This window comes from Cherax quadricarinatus, chromosome 10 (genome assembly GCF_038502225.1).
Source record: "Cherax quadricarinatus isolate ZL_2023a chromosome 10, ASM3850222v1, whole genome shotgun sequence".
In the NCBI taxonomy this organism is placed as follows: domain Eukaryota; kingdom Metazoa; phylum Arthropoda; class Malacostraca; order Decapoda; family Parastacidae; genus Cherax; species Cherax quadricarinatus.
In genome coordinates this window covers 12,707,741-12,728,700 of record NC_091301.1, presented here as the reverse complement: position 1 = coordinate 12,728,700, position 20,960 = coordinate 12,707,741, and the positions used below count along the sequence as shown (strand labels likewise).

The 20,960-nt window shown below is 46.2% G+C and overlaps 1 protein-coding gene across 3 annotated transcripts in view; it reads right to left on the bottom strand.

The window, feature by feature from the left end:
• Nucleotides 1-20,960, bottom strand: part of LOC128687952 (microtubule-associated protein 9) — an 82,023-nt gene that overhangs the window by 53,409 nt on the left and 7,654 nt on the right. The window contains exons 1-2 of one of the 3 annotated variants that reach the window (XM_053775594.2): nucleotides 20,713-20,960; nucleotides 10,228-10,269 (exon numbers count right to left, since the gene is read on the bottom strand). The exon at nucleotides 20,713-20,960 is cut by the window's right edge and continues 499 nt beyond it. The exons of 1 other annotated variant lie outside the window; for it this stretch is intronic. Coding sequence is in view for 1 of the 2 variants with exons in the window: in XM_053775591.2 (XP_053631566.1) it covers nucleotides 20,713-20,765 (53 nt within the window). In the remaining variant the exon portion in view is untranslated. The remainder of the gene's footprint in view (nucleotides 1-10,227; nucleotides 10,270-20,712) is intronic. One more of the 3 variants, XM_053775591.2, reaches the window with a different exon arrangement.

Here is a 20,960-nt window from a genome sequence, read left to right as displayed (position 1 = left end):
AGCAGCAGCAGCAGCAGCAGCACCAGCAGCAGCAGCAGCAGCACCAGCAGCAGCAGCAGCACCAGCAGCACCAGCAGCAGCAGCAGCAGCAGCAGCAGCAGCAGCACCAGCAGCACCAGCAGCAGCAGCAGCAGCAGCAGCAGCAGCACCAGCAGCACCAGCAGCAGCAGCAGCAGCAGCAGCAGCAGCAGCAGCAGCAGCAGCAGCAGCAGCAGCAGCAGCAGCACCAGCAGCACCAGCAGCACCAGCAGCAGCAGCAGCACCAGCAGCAGCAGCAGCAGCAGCAGCAGCAGCACCAGCAGCAGCAGCAGCAGCAGCAGCAGCAGCAGCAGCAGCAGCAGCAGCAGCAGCACCAGCAGCACCAGCAGCACCAGCAGCACCAGCAGCAGCAGCAGCAGCAGCAGCAGCAGCAGCAGCAGCAGCAGCAGCAGCAGCAGCAGCAGCAGCAGCAGCAGCAGCAGCAGCAGCAGCAGCAGCAGCAGCAGCAGCAGCAGCAGCTGCTTCTTCTTCTTCGTCTTCTTGTTCATGAGTGCCGTTATCCACTCAGCTAGTACCAGCACCTGCGTCTGCTACTCAGGGTCCAAGATAAACTATCGGAAGGGAGAACCAGCAGTAGCAGTACTGTGGGAGAAGGCAGGATCTTCCCTTACACACCCTCACAGCAGTAGCAGTACTGTGGGAGAAGGCAGGATCTTCCCTTACACACCCTCACAGCAGTAGCAGTACTGTGGGAGAAGGCAGGACCTTCCCTTACACACCCTCACAGCAGTAGCAGTACTGTGGGAGAAGGCAGGACCTTCCCTTACACACCCTCACAGCAGTAGCAGTACTGTGGGAGAAGGCAGGACTTTCCCTTACACACCCTCACAGTAGTAGCAGTACTGTGGGAGAAGGCAGGACCTTCCCTTACACACCCTCACAGCAGTAGCAGTACTGTGGGAGAAGGCAGGACCTTCCCTTACACACCCTCACAGCAGTAGCAGTACTGTGGGAGAAGGCAGGACCTTCCCTTACACACCCTCACAGCAGAAGCAGTACTGTGGGAGAAGGCAGGATCTTCCCTTACACACCCTCACAGTAGTAGCAGTACTGTGGGAGAAGGCAGGATCTTCCCTTACACACCCTCACAGCAGTAGCAGTACTGTGGGAGAAGGCAGGACCTTCCCTTACACACCCTCACAGCAGTAGCAGTACTGTGGGAGAAGGCAGGATCTTCCCTTACACACCCTCACAGCAGTAGCAGTACTGTGGGAGAAGGCAGGACCTTCCCTTACACACCCTCACAGCAGTAGCAGTACTGTGGGAGAAGGCAGGACCTTCCCTTACACACCCTCACAGCAGTAGCAGTACTGTGGGAGAAGGCAGGACCTTCCCTTACACACCCTCACAGCAGTAGCAGTACTGTGGGAGAAGGCAGGACCTTCCCTTACACACCCTCACAGCAGTAGCAGTACTGTGGGAGAAGGCAGGACTTTCCCTTACACACCCTCACAGTAGTAGCAGTACTGTGGGAGAAGGCAGGATCTTCCCTTACACACCCTCACAGCAGAAGCAGTACTGTGGGAGAAGGCAGGATCTTCCCTTACACACCCTCACAGCAGTAACAGGACTGTGGGAGAAGGCAGGACCTTCCCTTACACACCCTCACAGCAGTAGCAGTACTGCGGGAGAAGGCAGGACCTTCCCTTACACTCCCTCACAGCAGTAGCAATACTGTGGGAGAAGGCAGGACCTTCCCTTACACTCCCTCACAGCAGTAGCAATACTGTGGGAGAAGGCAGGATCTTCCCTTACACCCCGTCACAGCAGTAGCAGCAGTATGGGAGAGGCAGGACGTCTGGTTCTTGCCTCTTACAGCAGGATGGCCTCAATAACCTGACCGGCAGCCTCAAGCAGTCACACGTGACAGGTTAAGCGTCACACCACACTCCAGCACTGAAGGTAACCTTTTGTGTGTGTGTGTACTCACCTAGTTGAGGTTGCAGGGGTCGAGTCCGAGTGTGTGTGCATGTGTGTGTGTGTGTACTCACCTATTTGTGGTTGCAGGGGTCGATTCATAGCTCCTGGCCCCGCCTCTTCACTGATTGCTACTAGGTCCTCTCTCTCCCTGCTCCATGAGCTTGATCATACCTCGCCTTAAAACTATGTATGGTTCCCGCCTCCACTACTTCACTTTCTAACTACTTCCTAACATCCCTTTGATTCACCTGAGTCTTCAACTTCCAATTGTGACCTCTTGTGTCTGTGTCCCATCTCTGGAACATCCCGTCTTTGTCCACCTCGTCTATTCCGCGCAGTATTTTATATGTCGTTATCATGTCTCCCATGACCCTCCTGGCCTCCAGTGTCGTCAGGCCGATTTCCCTTAACCTTTCTTCATAGGACATTCTCCTTAGCTCTGGAACTAGCCTTGTTGCAAACCTTTGCACTTTCTCTAATTTCTTGACGTGTTTGACCAGGTGTGGGTTCCAAACTGGTGCTGCGTACTCCAGTATGGGCCTGACGTACACAGTGTGTGTGTGTGTGTGTACTCATCTAACTGTACTCACCTAATTGTGGTTGCAGGGGTCGAGACTCAACTCCTGGCCCCGCCTCTTCACTGAGTGCTACTAGGTCCTCTCTCTCCCTGCTCCATGAGCTTTATCATACCTCATCTTAAAGCTATGTATGGTTCCTGCCTCCACTACCTCATTTGCTAGGCTATTCCACTTCCTGACTACTCTATGACTGAAGAAATATTTCCTAACATCCCTTTGACTCATGTGGGTCTTCAACTTCCAACTGCGACCCCTTATTTCTGTGTCCCCTCTCTGGAACATCCTGTCTCCGTCCACCTTGTCTATTCCACGCAGTATTTTGTATGTTGTTATCATGTATCCCCTAACCCTCCTGTCCTCCAGTGTCGTCAGGCCGATTTCCCTCAACCTTTCTTTGTAGGACATTTCCCATAGCTCTGGAGCTAACCTTTTCGCAAACCTTTGCACTTTCTCTAATTTCTTGACGTGCTTGATCAAGTGTGGGTTCCAAATCAGGTGCTGCATACTCCAGTATGGGCCTGACGTACACGGTGTAGTGTCTTGAACGATTCCTTACTAGGGTATCGGAACGCTATTCTCAGGTTTGCCAGGCGCCCACATGCTGCAGCAGTTATCTAGTTGATGCGTGCTTCCGGAGACGTGCTCGGTGTTATACTCACCCCAAGACCTTTCTCCTTGAGCGAGGTTTGCAGTCTTTGGCCACCTAGCCTATACTCCGTCTGCGGTCTTCTTTGCCCTTCCCCGATCTTCATGACTTTGCATTTGGCGGGGTTGAATTCGAGAAGCCAGTTGCTGGACCAGGTGTCCAGCCTGTCCAGGTCTCTTTGTAGTCCTGCCTGATCCTCATCTGATTTAATTCTCCTCATTAACTTCACATCATCTGCAAACAGGGACACTTCTGAGTCTAACCATTCCATCAAGTCATTCACATATACCAAAAATAGCACTGGTCCTAGGACCGACCCCTGTGGGACCCCGCTCGTCACAGGTGCCCACTGTGATACCTCATCACGTACCATGACTCGTTGTTGCCTCCCTGTCAGGTATTCTCTGATCCATTGCAGTGTGTGTGTGTGTGTGTGTGTGTGTGTGTGTGTGTGTGTGTGTGTGTGTGTGTGTGTGTGTGTGTGTGTGTGTGTGTGTGTGTGTGTGTGTGAATTATGTATTATAAAAAAAACATGCTTCCGTCGGGACATAATGTATACCCTTCAGCTGGTGAGGGTTGTCAAGGTTGCCAGTGTCTGTCAAGGTTGCCAGTGTCTGTCAAGGTTGCCAGTGTCTGTCAAGGTTGCCAGTGTCTGTCAAGGTTGCCAGTGTCTGTCAAGGTTGCCAGTGTCTGTCAAGGTTGCCAGTGTCTGTCAAGGGTTGCCAGTGTCTGTCAAGGTTGCCAGTGTCTGTCAAGGTTGCCAGTGTCTGTCAAGGGTTGCCAGTGTCTGTCAAGGTTGCCAGTGTCTGTCAAGGTTGCCAGTGTCTGTCAAGGTTGCCAGTGTCTGTCAAGGTTGCCAGTGTCTGTCAAGGGTTGCCAGTGTCTGTCAAGGGTTGCCAGTGTCTGTCAAGGGTTGCCAGTGTCTGTCAAGGGTTGCCAGTGTCTGTCAAGGTTGCCAGTGTCTGTCAAGGTTGCCAGTGTCTGTCAAGGTTGCCAGTGTCTGTCAAGGTTGGTGTGTCAAGGGTGTCTGTCAAGGGTTGCCAGTGTCTGTCAAGGGTTGCCAGTGTCTGTCAAGGGTTGCCAGTGTCTGTCAAGGGTTGCCAGTGTCTGTCAAGGTTGCCAGTGTCTGTCAAGGGTTGCCAGTGTCTGTCAAGGGTTGCCAGTGTCTGTCAAGGGTTGCCAGTGTCTGTCAAGGTTGCCAGTGTCTGTCAAGGTTGCCAGTGTCTGTCAAGGGTTGCCAGTGTCTGTCAAGGTTGCCAGTGTCTGTCAAGGTTGCCAGTGTCTGTCAAGGTTGCCAGTGTCTGTCAAGGGTTGCCAGTGTCTGTCAAGGGTTGCCAGTGTCTGTCAAGGTTGCCAGTGTCTGTCAAGGGTTGCAGTGTCTGTCAAGGTTGCCAGTGTCTGTCAAGGGTTGCCAGTGTCTGTCAAGGTTGCCAGTGTCTGTCAATGTTGCCAGTGTCTGTCAAGGTTGCCAGTGTCTGTCAAGGTTGCCAGTGTCTGTCAAGGTTGCCAGTGTCTGTCAATGTTGCCAGTGTCTGTCAAGGTTGCCAGTGTCTGTCAAGGGTTGTCAGTGTCAAGGGTTGCCAGTGTCTGTCAAGGGTTGCCAGTGTCTGTCAAGGGTTGCCAGTGTCTGTCAAGGGTTGCCAGTGTCTGTCAAGGGTTGCCAGTGTCTGTCAAGGGTTGCCAGTGTCTGTCAAGGGTTGCCAGTGTCTGTCAAGGGTTGCCAGTGTCTGTCAAGGGTTGCCAGTGTCTGTCAAGGGTTGCCAGTGTCTGTCAAGGTTGCCAGTGTCTGTCAAGGGTTGCCAGTGTCTGTCAAGGTTGCCAGTGTCTGTCAAGGGTTGCCAGTGTCTGTCAAGGGTTGCCAGTGTCTGTCAAGGGTTGCCAGTGTCTGTCAAGGGTTGCCAGTGTCTGTCAAGGGTTGCCAGTGTCTGTCAAGGGTTGCCAGTGTCTGTCAAGGGTTGCCAGTGTCTGTCAAGGGTTGCCAGTGTCTGTCAAGGGTTGCCAGTGTCTGTCAAGGGTTGCCAGTGTCTGTCAAGGGTTGCCAGTGTCTGTCAAGGGTTGCCAGTGTCTGTCAAGGGTTGCCAGTGTCTGTCAAGGGTTGCCAGTGTCTGTCAAGGGTTGCCAGTGTCTGTCAAGGGTTGCCAGTGTCTGTCAAGGGTTGCCAGTGTCTGTCAAGGGTTGCCAGTGTCTGTCAAGGGTTGCCAGTGTCTGTCAAGGGTTGCCAGTGTCTGTCAAGGGTTGCCAGTGTCTGTCAAGGGTTGCCAGTGTCTGTCAAGGGTTGCCAGTGTCTGTCAAGGGTTGCCAGTGTCTGTCAAGGGTTGCCAGTGTCTGTCAAGGGTTGCCAGTGTCTGTCATGGGTTGCCAGTGTCTGTCAAGGGTTGCCAGTGTCTGTCAAGGGTTGCCAGTGTCTGTCAAGGGTTGCCAGTGTCTGTCAAGGGTTGCCAGTGTCTGTCAAGGGTTGCCAGTGTCTGTCATGGGTTGCCAGTGTCTGTCAAGGGTTGCCAGTGTCTGTCAAGGGTTGCCAGTGTCTGTCAAGGGTTGCCAGTGTCTGTCAAGGGTTGCCAGTGTCTGTCAAGGGTTGCCAGTGTCTGTCAAGGGTTGCCAGTGTCTGTCAAGGGTTGCCAGTGTCTGTCAAGGGTTGTCAGTGTCTGTCAAGGGTTGCCAGTGTCTGTCAAGGGTTGCCAGTGTCTGTCAAGGGTTGCCAGTGTCTGTCAAGGGTTGCCAGTGTCTGTCAAGGGTTGCCAGTGTCTGTCAAGGGTTGCCAGTGTCTGTCAAGGGTTGCCAGTGTCTGTCAAGGGTTGCCAGTGTCTGTCAAGGGTTGCCAGTGTCTGTCAAGGGTTGCCAGTGTCTGTCAAGGGTTGCCAGTGTCTGTCAAGGGTTGCCAGTGTCTGTCAAGGGTTGCCAGTGTCTGTCAAGGGTTGCCAGTGTCTGTCAAGGGTTGCCAGTGTCTGTCAAGGGTTGCCAGTGTCTGTCAAGGGTTGCCAGTGTCTGTCATGGGTTGCCAGTGTCTGTCATGGGTTGCCAGTGTCTGTCAAGGGTTGCCAGTGTCTGTCAAGGGTTGCCAGTGTCTGTCAAGGGTTGCCATTGTCTGTCAAGGGTTGCCAGTGTCTGTCAAAGGTTGCCAGTGTCTGTCAAGGGTTGCCAGTGTCTGTCAAGGGTTGCCAGTGTCTGTCAAGGGTTGCCAAACATAGATCATGGTTTATTACAATCATAAAAGCCAACATAAACTGAGTTGAAGTGTGTACTCACCTAGTTGAGGTTGCAGGTGTGTGTTTGCAATTACTTTCTGCAATTTCCTAATTAAATTTCAGGTATTTGAGCTACAGCTCTAGGGCGAGTCTCTTCAGAATTAATTAGTTGACGTTATTAAGATCTACCATACCTCATACTGAAGCTGCGGAGTGTTTCATCTGCCATTAAGTCACATTCTCTTAATTCGTGTAAGAGACGTCAATCGTCTTACTGATTAGAAAAAAAATCTTAAAGATTTCTTTTTTATTTGTAAATCCGACTGACTCGAGTTAGTTCCAGTTTCACTCTGGGTATCTGGATTACCACATAATGAATATTTTGAGTATTGTTGAGCAAGTCAGTCTTGACCTGACCTGACCTGACACTGTCAGTGATCAAGCCAGGTCTCCCTATAGGAGTGTGATATATATATATATATATATATATATATATATATATATATATATATATATATATATATATATATATATATATATATATATATATATATATATATATGTCGTGCCGAATAGGCAGAACTTGCGATCTTGGCTTAAATAGCAACGCTCATCTTGCCATATAGGACAAGCGAAAATTTGTGTATGCAATAATTTCGCCAAAATCATTCTGAACCTAACGAAAAAAAATATTTCACTGTATTTGTTTAGTATTAAATTATTGCAAACAAATCTAAAATATATTTAGTTGGGTTAGGTTAAAATAAATTGTTCTTGTTATAATAAGGTTAGGTAAGTTTTCTAAGATTCTTTTGGTGCAAAATTAAAAATTTTTACATTAGCATTAATGAAAAAAATATATCTTTAAACGTATAGGAGAAAATTTTAAATGAGTTCTTGCTAATTGACCAGTTTACATATTCGGCACGACATATATATATACACTGACAGCTTACTTTAATCCCCACTTCAGGTATTTTCACAGGTAGTGAACAGGTGACATGCAGCCTTAATGACCTCTTGTAGTCGATAGACATTAAACCCATTTAACTAACCCCCCCCACACACACACACTCACACTTTCGTGCTTAAGGAATGTAAATCATCTGAATAATTGACAGAAACAAGCACTGTTATGCACCAAGACCAGAAGCACTTATATTCAAGGTCTTACTTAGGACACACGCACTCACACTCACACCCACACACACTAACGCTCAGTCTTACTAAGACCAGACTCACTAATACTCAAGTTTAAAGTATGAGTGAATCTGTAGACAGATACACTCATACTTTAATTACTTCACCTGAGTCTTACCTCACCTGGGAGATTAACCACCGCACCTGAATGAGCAATTATCTCACGTGAGGTCAATTACCTCACCTGTGAGAGTAATTACCTCCCCTGAAAGCAGTAAACTTACCTGTGAAATTAATTATCTCAGCAGGGAGTAATTAAGAGAAAAATTTAGACTAATTAGGTTATAAGATTATGCTAGGAGGAGTCCGTGGAGGAACACAGGTGGTCACACTATACTCAGCAACATCACCAGCGTCCCTCTCCAGCACTAAACTAGAAGCTCTTACCTTAGAACTTTAGTTTTCCACTGGAATACACAAGAGATCTGTTAATTTGAATATCATCAACAAAACTGCACGTCTGAAGACGTTAAATTCCAGAAGAGTTGTACTCAAAGTCCAAAAACTGCAGCCATCTCCAAACCTACCATCCCCAGGTGATTCTTCGACCCTCGTCAACTCCTCTTATAAGAATGATGGAGTTATTATCATGAGTTCCATTTATGAACAAAAAATGAATATTCTTCCTGGTGATACAGATACCGACGAACCCATCTCTAAAACATACCTGGAGTTTACCTGGAGAGGGTTTCGGGGGTCAACCCCCCCGCGGCCCGGTCTGAGACCAGGACGAACAGTTTTGGCACGAGATCAGATCTAGCCCTAGGGAATCTGAACAGAGGTACAAAGACGTCTTCACTTGATTCTTTCCACACCAAGACCAACACACATGTACGGTCTGCCCAAAACACATAAACCAGGTATTACAATGAGATCTATCACCTCTGGCACTGGCAGTGCACCATATCTACTAGGTGGGTTGTGAGTTACAGGTCTCTCAAGACTCTTGAAAACTATGAGCACAGTCTACCTCAAACACTCTGGAGATCTTAACACAGTGCAGGACACACGGATAAGGACTAAGAAATTCTAGTTTCGATGTGACGTCCTTGTTCACTAAGGCGCCAACCACACAAGCCATTGACCTCTTTCGTGTGAAAATTCATGATCTAAATTTACCCCTGCCCGCACAAGATTTCCTTGACGCCACTGAATTTTGTGTCACTTGTAGCTATTTTTCCACTTGGTCATGGGTTCACCCCTTAGTACTGTCATGGGCAGCCTGTATATGACCTGGAGGAAGAGATACTGAACGCTCACATCCCATAAGATGTAAAATAGTTAAGATACGTCGATAACATCCTAGTTGTCACCCACACCCCGTCAATAACCAGAATTTCGGCAGGTAAGACACATAGGCAACATTCAGGCAACTTGCCTGAATGTTGCCTATGTGTCTTACCTACCTACCTGTCGGTATTGTATACCATTCTGATATTCAACCAGAATTTCAATATCAGTTTGGTGGAACCTTCTGCCAAGTTCAGCAGTGAAGAAGAAAACGAACTTTACTACCTATAAGATTTCATTGACGACTGTAGGAAGAAAGCCGAGAAGATACAACGTGGCTCTAGTTTTAACACTACACCCAGCAGATACTTGGTACTTCCCGTCAACGAATCTAGCAACATCAACTTTCCTAATAGTTAAGCCGATATCAGTCACCATCAGTTCGTCTAAACCATAAAAGCCAAGAAAAGGAAGCCGATGAACACCACTGCCGGTGTTTATACCATACCGTGTGGAGATTGTGACAAAAATTATTCTGTGAAATCTGCACAGACCTAGATACCAGAGTCAAAGAACATAGCAACACATGCCGAAATGGCGACACTGTCAATGGCAGCACGCTACACAGAAACACCGATAACCACTTTGTGAAGTTCCCAGCGGCAAGACTTACCATCAACGAAAGTGGCCGTCGCAGCAGATTACATTGAGAAACCGCAGTCATGGCCACAGTCAATAACAATAATCAATACTCGGGATCAGTCACAATCTCCGAAGGTTAAGCGAGGCTTCAACTTACCGTGCTGGCTACCATGTGTGACCTCACAACCTCATTCTTTCATCTCAGGACCTCTCTACAACCTCTATAAATACCCATGCCTTGTTATATGTGCAGTTATTTAACTGCATTAATCCTGCTTCTTCCCGCATCCATCCTACCTTCTTTATCCTGCTCCTTAATTCTCCTGAAGCTTTTATTCCTGTTCTTTCCCTTGTAAGACCACACCATAGAAGAACACTCCAATAACTCGACTTTCCCAATACCAGGCAGGTACAGATCATGCCCAGTCATACCCATCTTGGTATCTGCAGAGCTATCTGTCTCTCTCTTTTTATGTCTATTTTTCCGAAAGACTGGAAAACAGTCATTTTCTTCCCTGAGAAATTCCACAGTGTTCACGTCTGCATTCACCTCTTTCAGAGTTGCAGAGTTAGCAAGATCCACTCTGTATGAGGCGAGTACATGGGACCGAGATTCCCCTTACTTATGAGATTGGGTGCCTTACCTGGGAGAGAGTGCCTTATCTGGGAGACTGAGTGCCTTACCTGGGAGAGTGAGTGCCTTATCTGGGAGAGAGTGCCTTATCTGGGAGACTGAGTGCCTTACCTGGGAGAGTGAGTGCCTTATCTGGGAGAGTGAGTGCCTTACCTGGGAGAGCGAGTGTGTTACCAGGAAGAGTGCCTCCTTCGCCTGGAAAATAGTTACAACCTCGTATGTAAGGACTCTTATCGCATCTTTGGTAACTGGTTCATTTACGTCAGTATTTAGGTCACTGAGGTCACTGAATTACCTCGTTTGTGATAACTAACGGAGCGTGAGGGCAAGGGTGAGGGTGGCATTACCTTATATGTCACATAACTAAAGTGGTAGTGAGGGGAGAGAGAGAGAGAGAGAAAGAGAGAGAGAGATTACCCTATCTGTCGCATCTATCACACTATAAAGTGTCACGAGGGTCAGTCCTGGAACCTGGTTCAGGAGGAAGACTTATTCAGGTCACTCATAGGTCAGTCCCGGAACCTGGTTAACTCCACATGTACAGCACAGGTCATGCTGTACAACACAGGTCATGCTGTACAACACAAGTCATGCTGTACAGCCTCAACAGTGACACTTTCACTTTATTACCTCCATCATTTCTTGTAAAGATCTGTCATCCAGTTCACTTTACCATCCACCTCTCAGAAAATTTCTCCTATCATAATCCTCACTTCTGTAATCTCATTTGCCGTTACTCATTTCCTCCATTTCTCTCTCTCTCTCTCTCCACATGTCCACCAGGCACTCAGAGGTCATTGTCACGTGACGGTTGGCACCTAGTTAGTCCTCTTGGAGGATTCCAGCTGTATCAGATATATTTTGTGTGAGAACCAGATAGTCACACTGGTTTATCTCTCCTCTCTCTCTCTCTCTCTCTCTCTCTCTCTCTCTCTCTCTCTCTCTCTCTCTCTCTCTCTCTCTCTCTCTCTCTCGTTGTTCTCATTACGTGTTGATTCACAAACTTCTATACTAGAGTTTCCGTAAGTTTTGCTCTCCACGTTTCCTTCCGGTGCTCTCAGGAGGGTCCCTGGTCTTCCACTCAATTTACTTATTGTTGAAATCTCCAAGTACCAGGAGTTTACCTGTGCTTCTCTCTACCACTGCTTAAAATATGTGAACTGTGTGAGTGTGTGTGTGTGTGTGTGTGTGTGTGTGTGTGTACTCACCTAGTTGTACTCACCTAGTTGAGGTTGCGGGGGTCGAGTCCGAGCTCCTGGCCCCGCCTCTTCACTGATCGCCACTAGGTCACTCTCCCTGAGCCGTGAGCTTTATCGTACCTCTGCTTAAAGCTATGTATGGATCCTGCCTCCACTACATCGCTTCCCAAACTATTCCACTTACTGACTACTCTGTGGCTGAAGAAATACTTCCTAACATCCCTGTGATTCATCTGTGTCTTTAGCTTCCAACTGTGTCCCCTTGTTACTGTGTCCAATCTCTGGAACATCCTGTTTTTGTCCACCTTGTCAATTCCTCTCAGTATTTTGTATGTCGTTATCATGTCCCCCCTATCTCTCCTGTCCTCCAGTGTCGTCAGGTTGATTTCCCTTAACCTCTCCTCGTAGGACATACCTCTTAGCTCTGGGACTAGTCTTGTTGCAAACCTTTGCACTTTCTCTAGTTTCTTTACGTGCTTGGCTAGGTGTGGGTTCCAAACTGGTGCCGCATACTCCAATATGGGCCTAACGTATACGGTGTACAGGGTCCTGAACGATTCCTTATTAAGATGTCGGAATGCTGTTCTGAGGTTTGCTAGGCGCCCATATGCTGCAGCAGTTATTTGGTTGATGTGCGCTTCAGGAGATGTGCCTGGTGTTATACTCACCCCAAGATCTTTTTCCTTGAGTGAGGTTTGTAGTCTCTGACCCCCTAGACTGTACTCCGTTTGCGGCCTTCTTTGCCCTTCCCCAATCTTCATGACTTTGCACTTGGTGGGATTGAACTCCAGGAGCCAATTGCTGGACCAGTTCTGCAGCCTGTCCAGATCCCTTTGTAGTTCTGCCTGGTCTTCGATCGAGTGTATTCTTCTCATCAACTTCACGTCATCTGCAAACAGGGACACCTCAGAGTCTATTCCTTCCGTCATGTCGTTCACAAATACCAGAAACAGCACTGGTCCTAGGACTGACCCCTGCGGGACCCCGCTGGTCACAGGTGCCCACTCTGACACCTCGCCACGTACCATGACTCGCTGCTGTCTTCCTGACAAGTATTCCCTGATCCATTGTAGTGCCTTCCCTGTTATCCCTGCTTGGTCCTCCAGTTTTTGCACCAATCTCTTGTGTGGAACTGTGTCAAACGCCTTCTTGCAGTCCAAGAAAATGCAATCCACCCACCCCTCTCTCTCTTGTCTTACTGCTGTCACCATGTCATAGAACTCCAGTAGGTTTGTGACACAGGATTTCCCGTCCCTGAAACCATGCTGGCTGCTGTTGATGAGATCATTCCTTTCTAGGTGTTCCACCACTCTTCTCCTGATAATCTTCTCCATGATTTTGCATACTATACATGTCAGTGACACTGGTCTGTAGTTTAATGCTTCATGTCTGTCTCCTTTTTAAAGATTGGGACTACATTTGCTGTCTTCCATGCCTCAGGCAATCTCCCTGTTTCGATAGATGTATTGAATATTGTTGTTAGGGGTACACATAGCGCCTCTGTCTCCTCTCAATACCCTATGGGGAGATGTTATCTGGCCCCATTGCCTTTGAGGTATCTAGCTCACTCAGAAGCCTCTTCACTTCTTCCTCGGTTGTGTGCACTGTGTCCAGCACTTGGTGGTGTGCCCCACCTCTCCGTCTTTCTGGAGTCCCTTCTGTCTCCTCTGTGAACACTTCTTTGAATCTCTTGTTGAGTTCTTCACATACTTCCCGGTCATTTCCTGTTGTCTCTCCTCCTTCCTTCCTTAGCCTGATTACCTGGTCCTTGACTGTTGTTTTCCTCCTGATGGTGGCTGTACAACAGTTTCAGGGTCAGATTTGGCTTTCGCTGCTATGTCATTTTCATATTGTCTTTGGGCCTCCCTTCTTATCTGTGCATATTCATTTCTGGCTCTACGACTGTTCTCCTTATTCTCCTGGGTCCTTTGCCTTCTATATTTCTTCCATTCCCTAGCACACTTGGTTTTTGCCTCCCTGCACCTTTGGGTAAACCATGGGCTCATCCTGGCTTTTTCATTACTCCTGTTACCCTTGGGTACAAACCTCTCCTCAGCCTCCTTGCATTTTATTGCTACATATTCCATCATCTGTGTGTGTGTGTGTGTGTGTGTGTGTGTGTGTGTGTGTGTGTGTGTGTGTGTGTGTGTGTGTGTGTGTGTGTGTTTGTGTGAGTGTGAGTGTGTGTGCCGCTACACAACATACACGTGACCATGGCAACATGGTACACGTCACATACCAGCCATCACTCTAGCCAAGAGTCGTAAAGGTCAAACTCCGGTACTCAAGCCTAGTATTATTGCCTTATGGCGTGCGCCAATACACTCGCCCCAGTTCAAAATTTAATTCCCCGCGAAAAATATCGTCTTGAATAAGAAGGCAGATTGTCAGATATAATTATAATTGTTTATAATGACTGTTTATGGTGGTGGCTGAGATGGTGGTAGCAGCACAGATGGTGGTTGTGGTGGAGGCTATGTGCCCCCTTCTCTCAACCCCTCCCCTCCCCCATAATTACCTTCTCCCCTTCCCCACACCCCAAGGTGGTAACATCTACTCCATATCGTATTAACATTGTCCTGATGACGTCACGACCTGTCAGCTGATCGATCATGTGACGTCACACAGTACGTCATGAATCAGCTGATGAGTGCGATGAACTGTTTCTCTCTCTCTCTCTCTCTCTCTCTCTCTCTCTCTCTTTTTTTTTTTTTTTTACACAGGGTTTGACAAGGTTAAGGATCCCTAGCTTTATTGACAGCTATTTACAGGTTAAGGATTCCTAACTTTATTGGCAAGCTAAGAGCTGTTACCTACATCAGCTCATTTGAAAGCATTTTTATTGTTATGAGACATACAAGTAGGAAACAGGATGAAGTTGGAGCCATCTGTGGGCCAGCATTTTCATTTGATCAACTGACTTTATCTCGTTGACATCATTATCCTGTACGAATGTGTTCCATACTCGAGTCATCCTGGGTATGTATGATCTCAGATGGAGTGATGTTCTGGAGAAGGGTACAGCCAGAGTGAAGTTGCTGCTTTCATGCCCGTCTTGTGGCATAAAAGCTTAGTTTTGTGTCACTTTACAGAGTGAAGTTGCTGCTTTCTGCCCGTCTTGTGGCATAAAAGCTTGTTTCACGCTGTCCTCGAAGTGGATCCAAGTGTGGTATTTTGACAATATTGGCCTTGTACATAACAGTAAGGCCACCCACATCCCTCCTATGTTGAAGGCTCTGCTGAAATGACAGATCTATCCAGGACGGGTCCAGGCGAGAGATGAGACGTCTTGCTCTGTTCTCTACTCTGTCAAGCAGTCGCAGATGAGAGGGGGGGGGGGCAGGCAAACCAAGAAAGTGGAGCATACTCAAGATGCGAGCGTACTTGTGCCTCGTACATGATCTTGCAACCCCTACTGTCAAGCAGATGGGAGATACGGCGAAGTGCTGTAAGCTTCCTGGCTGCCTTGTTTGCAAGATTTACAACATGGTTCTTCATGGTTAGTTTGGAGTCAAATTTCACCCCAAGGATATCAACTTCTTCTCCAGGTGCCAACATCCTCCCATTCATCCTTACTACTGCACCAGCATTACCATCATGGTGCCTAGAGACGATCATCATTTGCGTTTTCTCAGGTGCAAATGTTACTTGCCATCTATTTCCCCAAACTGATATAGCTCTCAGCTGGTGATTGATGTAGCTTAGAGCAGCTGGCATTTCTTCTCTTGGATAAGTGAATGTCAGTGTACAGTCGTCTGCATATGCATGTGATTCTGGGATGAGATGAAGAAGGTCGTTGAAGTAGACATTCCATAACAATGGACCCAGCACGCTTCCTTGTGGAACACTTGCCCCAATAGGATGTCTTGCTGATTCCGTTCCATTGAGAACTACACTTAGAGATCTACCATGAAGGTAGTCACTGAGGAGACATAGAGTAGAGCCTGCAATTCCCAGTGCTTGAAGTTTTGCTAAGAGGCCCTGGTGCCACACCCGGTCGAAAGCGCCAGCAATGTCCAGTGCTACCACACAGCTGACTTTGGATTCATCCAGTGACTGGTGCCACTTAGTGGAGAGGTTTAACAACAGATCAGCAGCAGAGTAACCTTTCCTGAAGCCATATTGACGATCACAAAGTAGTGAGTGGTAGTCAAAAAACTCTGTCATTTGTCTTGAGATTATTGTCTCAAGGATCTTACCAGTGATTGACAGGAGTGACACTGGTCTGTAGTTGCTGATTTCTGCTCTGCTCTTCTTTTTGTGAACAGGGACTACATTTGCCTCTTTCCATAGAGAGGGCCATTTACACTGTATTAGGCAGTGCTGAAAGATGCGAGTTAGAGGTGCTGCTAGCTGGTCTGCACATCTTCTCAACAATCTTGGGCTCAACTTGTCTGGGCCCACAGCCTTTTCTTGGTCAAGCGATTTAAGTAGGAAATGCACCTCCTCCTGCCTTATTGTCACCACTGACAGTTTTGACACAGTTCTAGCAGCTAGCCAAGGAGGGTCCCTTGCTGGATCAGGAACTTGCATTTTGGTAGCAAAGTGTTCAGCAAAGAGGTCCGCCTTCTCTTGACTACTAGTAGAGGTGGTCCCATCCTGTCGATTTAGCGGTGGAATAAGTTCATCAGGCAGACAACCTTGTCTGTCCTTGACCAGGGACCACCAGGTTTTGGAGCCTACCCTACCTGATGCTAACTTTCTTTTAGTGTCCACCTCCCATTTAGCAATGGCCCACTTTTGAACATCACCCATATGCCTACAGGCTTGCATGTGCAAGTTCCTGTTATAGGTGGTAGGATGTCTCTTATACCTTCGCCATGCTTTGTACTTAGCAGTAGCAGCCTCTCTACAACGAAAGCCAAACCAAGGCTGATCTGTAGGCTTCGTCACATATTGCCGGTGAGGAATGTGTTCTTGTTGTAGATTAAGGATGTGTCCAGTGAAGGCTTTCACTTGGTCGTCAACATCCCCTTGGAGAAGAGCATTCCAGTCGGTGGTGGCGAGCTCAGAGCAAAGGGCTGGCCAATTACCTCTTTCCCATAGCCAGGTTGTGCGTGTGGACTCCTCACCTCGTTCTGTTGGGATCTTAAGTGTGGTAAAAACAGCCTTGTGGTCAGACGATCCAACGTAGCCGAGGGGTTGACAAGTGACTATGCCTCTCTCTCTCTCTATATATATATATCTCTCTCTCTCTCTATCTATCTATCTATCTATCTATAACTCTATCTCTACTCGTCTCTCATTCACTCTACTTACTACCCACCCACTCACCCTTGAATCGCCTCCCTCTCTTCCCAAAATTCTCTTACACTTTCCCCCTTCCCCTTTCTATTTACCCTTCTCTCTTTTTCCCCTCCCTCCCTCCTTCCCTCACAGTACTTCACAATAACAACATAAGCTTGCCTCGCTAAACCGTCTCATTATTCTGGCACTCAACATCCTTTCTTAAGCTCTTTATGGCGCCTTTCAGTGGTATCCACTCACCTGGTCCCCCACGGCTGCTGCTGCTACCCTACACAATTCTCCCCAGAGTTCTCCTCCTCCTCCTCCTCCTCCTCCTCCTCCTCCTTAATACTTAACTAAACGAATATAAGTCACATCGTCGCAGCTAGAACACTTAACAACTAACCCACAAATTATAAACAAAACTAGATGACATTTCGACTAGTCTTGGACCGGTATCATGTCACATGGGACTTGATAATGATACAGTATCAACCGAAACCTCCAGTTTGCCTCCATTTTGTGGGTAAGTTGTGAGCAGTAAGCCAGGTCAGTATGGAACATGGGTTCACTAGTGAGTGTAATTAATAGCTTACAAAGGATGTACGTTCTTCGTCAGTAAACAGCGTCTTGACACGCATCATCCTGGCCAGCCAGTGATTCCTGAAAGTGATATTGATAATGGAGCAGTGGAAGTACTGTGGAGACCTGTGGCTTCGTTCTGGTTAATCCGGTACCATGGCTTCATTCTAGTGATTCCGGTACCATGGCTTCGTTCTAGTGATTACAGTACCATGGCTTCATTCTAGTGATTTTGGCGTCATGGCTTCGGTCCGGTGATTCCAGAACCAAAGCCGAAACACGAATGATACTTGTCCGTCAGTCGGGGTGCTATTAATCTTATGGCTAAAGCGCACCAAAGAGTAGCTACTGGCAGTGATGCAGTGACGGCTACTGGCAGTGATGCAGTGACGGCTACTGGAAGTGATGCAGTGACGGCTACTGGCAGTGATGCAGTGACGGCTACTGGCAGTGATGCAGTGACGGCTACTGGCAGTGATGCAGTGACGGCTACTGGCAGTGATGCAGTGACGGCTACTGGCAGTGATGCAGTGACGGCTACTGGCAGTGATGCAGTGACGGCTACTGGCAGTGTCTTCATTCACATGTACAACAACAGTAAAACTCTACTTAGTCTTCAAGACTCCAGCAGGTGAGTTATACCTGGGGCGTTGACCTCCGCGGCCCGGTCCGTGACCAGGTCTCGTGGTGGATCAGGGCCTGATCAACCAGGCTGATACTGCTGGCCGCACGTAAACCAATTTAAGAACCACAGCTCGGCTGGTCAGGAACTGACTTTAGGTGCCTGTCCAGCGCTTTCTTAAAGACAGCCAGGGGCCTACTGGTAACCCCCCTTATGTATGCTGGGAGACAGGTAAACAATCTTGGGCCCCTGACACCTACTCTGTTGTCTCAGCGTACTCGTGGTGTTCTTACTTTTCATTAGGGGGGAGGAGGGAAGTTGTATTTCTTGCCGAGTCTTGTTTTCGTATGGAATGATTTTCGTATGCAGATTAGGGACCAGTCCCTCTACGATTTTCCAAGTGTATATTATCATGTATCTTTCTCGCCTGCGTTCCAGAGGGAGTGCTTTGCAGTGGGACCCACCCCTGATTTTTAGACCCGATCCTGAGCGCCGGGAAAAATTCTACATCTAACCAACACCTACACCCTACAGACAGACATAGAGAGCTCCAGCGAGACACCTTGGTTTCTGTGAGCGCGATGAAATCAAGCTTCTGATCCTCGCTTCTGTTTTTTTTTTTTTTTTGTAATATCAACGTGAAACTTAACAAGTGACGTCAAAGATAACGTTCTCTCTTTTTTTTTTTTAGCTCTCCTCTCTTTTACTCCCGTCACTTTGCTCTGGTCTTGGAGTATGAGATGTGCAAGGGCAGTTGGCATGTCATTCTCTTCACTTTCGTTAAGCATTTTCAGATTTATGTCATATTCAGAAAGTTATCATTGATTTAGAAGCGTATGTTAACACACTTCACACTCATAAACACTAAAACACACATTATTATTATTATTGCTATTATTATTATTATTATTATTATTATTATTTTATTATCATTCTTATAACCAGCAAAATTACACTGATCGCAGCTCAACTGAAGCACCTTCGTCTCACAAGCAAAGCACCCAGGTTTAAACCCCGGAAAGGTGAAGACCCATGAGTAAGTCTCATTATTCCTGTTCACCAGCAGTATATAATTGCTTGGGTGTTAGTAAGCTGTTGTGGGTGGCATCCTGTTTTTTTTAATCACCTGAGGTAGGATAACAGCTCTTAGCTCGTCAATAAACTGAGGTGTAAATAAACACGGTACCCGTGGCCTGATGGCTAAAGCTCTCGCTTCACACGGTGATGTCCGAGCTCGATTCCCGCAGAGGGTAGAAACATTGGGCGTGTTTCCTTACACCGGTTGTCTATGTTCCCCATCAGTAAAATGGGTACCTGGGTGTTAGTCGACTGGTGTGGGTCGCATCCTGGGACAAAACTGACCTAATTTGCCCGAAATGCTCTGCATAACAAGGGGCTTTCTGTACAGTAGTATGCTATTGATATCAGCTAGACCTGTATACCTTGTACATGTACTTGTAGAAATAAAGATATTATTATTATTATTATTATTATTATTATTATTATTATTATTATTATAGGTAGGATAACAGCTCTTAGCTTGTAAATTCAACGATTTTGAAACGAAATCTCTCATAAAATTTGCTTTACTCCCTAAATAATGTGCAATCAAATAAAAACTCTTGCAAACAAGAGTTGTTTCCAAGTACACAGGTAAACAAACAGAAACAATGTTTACAAAACACTCTCAGGGTAACCCCGTTAATACGAAACTCAATTTCAACAGAACGGCCTTTGAGAGAGAGAGGGGGGGGGGAGATTGTCCCCGTCTTGTATTCGAAACAATCTCGCTGACATCACAGGTACCGTTGAAGCAGCCCTGGGAAGAGTTTTGACGACCCTCCAGCGTCGCTTCCCAGCAACAGGATCGAATACCCTTGACTCCTGGGCGGAGGAAGTTTCGCGAGGGTCCTCTGGGGACTGAGCTCCAGGCTCATCGAAACCAACAGAGCTTCGAGATCCGATAAACTTTGTCTTCCAGAGCCCCAGCGTTGATATTCAGAGAGAGAACGCCCGCTGCATCCTAGTTCTCTACCTACCATCCGAGACAACTGTAAACTGCCTTATATATATATATATATATATATATATATATATATATATATATATATATATATATATATATATATATATATATATATATATATATATATATATATATATATATATATATATATATATACATATTTATATATATATATATATATATATATATATATATATATATATATATATATATATATATAGAGAGAGAGAGAGAGAGAGAGAGAGAGTCCACCTTTGGTGTAAATTGTGGGACCCATAGCCTCGGAGAAATGGATAAAAGGGCTTCAAGGAAGAATATCTGGATTTCTTCCTGAAGCCGTTTGAATATTCCACTTTCCCTACCACCTCATCTTTTCATTCTTTTTTAAAAATAGGTATATTTTATTACATAATATGGTACAGAAGGTATATATATATATATATATATATATATATATATATATATATATATATATATATATATATATATATATACATATATACGCAATAAGATCACAGTAAACAGGTGATTTCAAAATATGCAAAACAACCACTCTGAAAGAATAGAGAAATTCCAAGCGCTTTCGTGACTACTCACATTATCAAGGAACTATGATAATGTGAGTAGTCACGAAAGCGCTTGGAATTTCTCTATTCTTTCAGAGTGGTTGTTTTGCATACATATATATATATATATATATATATATATATATATATATATATATATATATATATATATATATATATATATATATATATATATATTTATATACATATATACATATATATATATACATATATACATATATATATATATATATATATATATATATATATATATATATATATATATATATATATATATATATATATATATATACTAAATGGAATGTACATGAAAGGACCACGGTTCGAGTCCGCGTCCATTCGTCTGTTGATATAATTTCTAAAGTCACCGTCTTTATTAAGGGAGCAATCACTTACCTCTTAAGTAGTCCTGCCAGTTTCTTGAGCAACATCTCTCTGTTTGAGTCCATTGTCTGCTAGCTCCTCCTTCTTGGCTGTTAGCTCTTCTTCCTTGTCTGCTAGTTCCTCCTTCTTGTCTGTTATCTGCTCCTCATTGTTTGTTATCTCTCTCATTGTCTGTTATCTCATTGCTTGCTATCCCTTCACTGTCTGCTATCTCTTCATTGTCTGTTATCTCATTATCTGTTATCTCCTCACAGCGCACA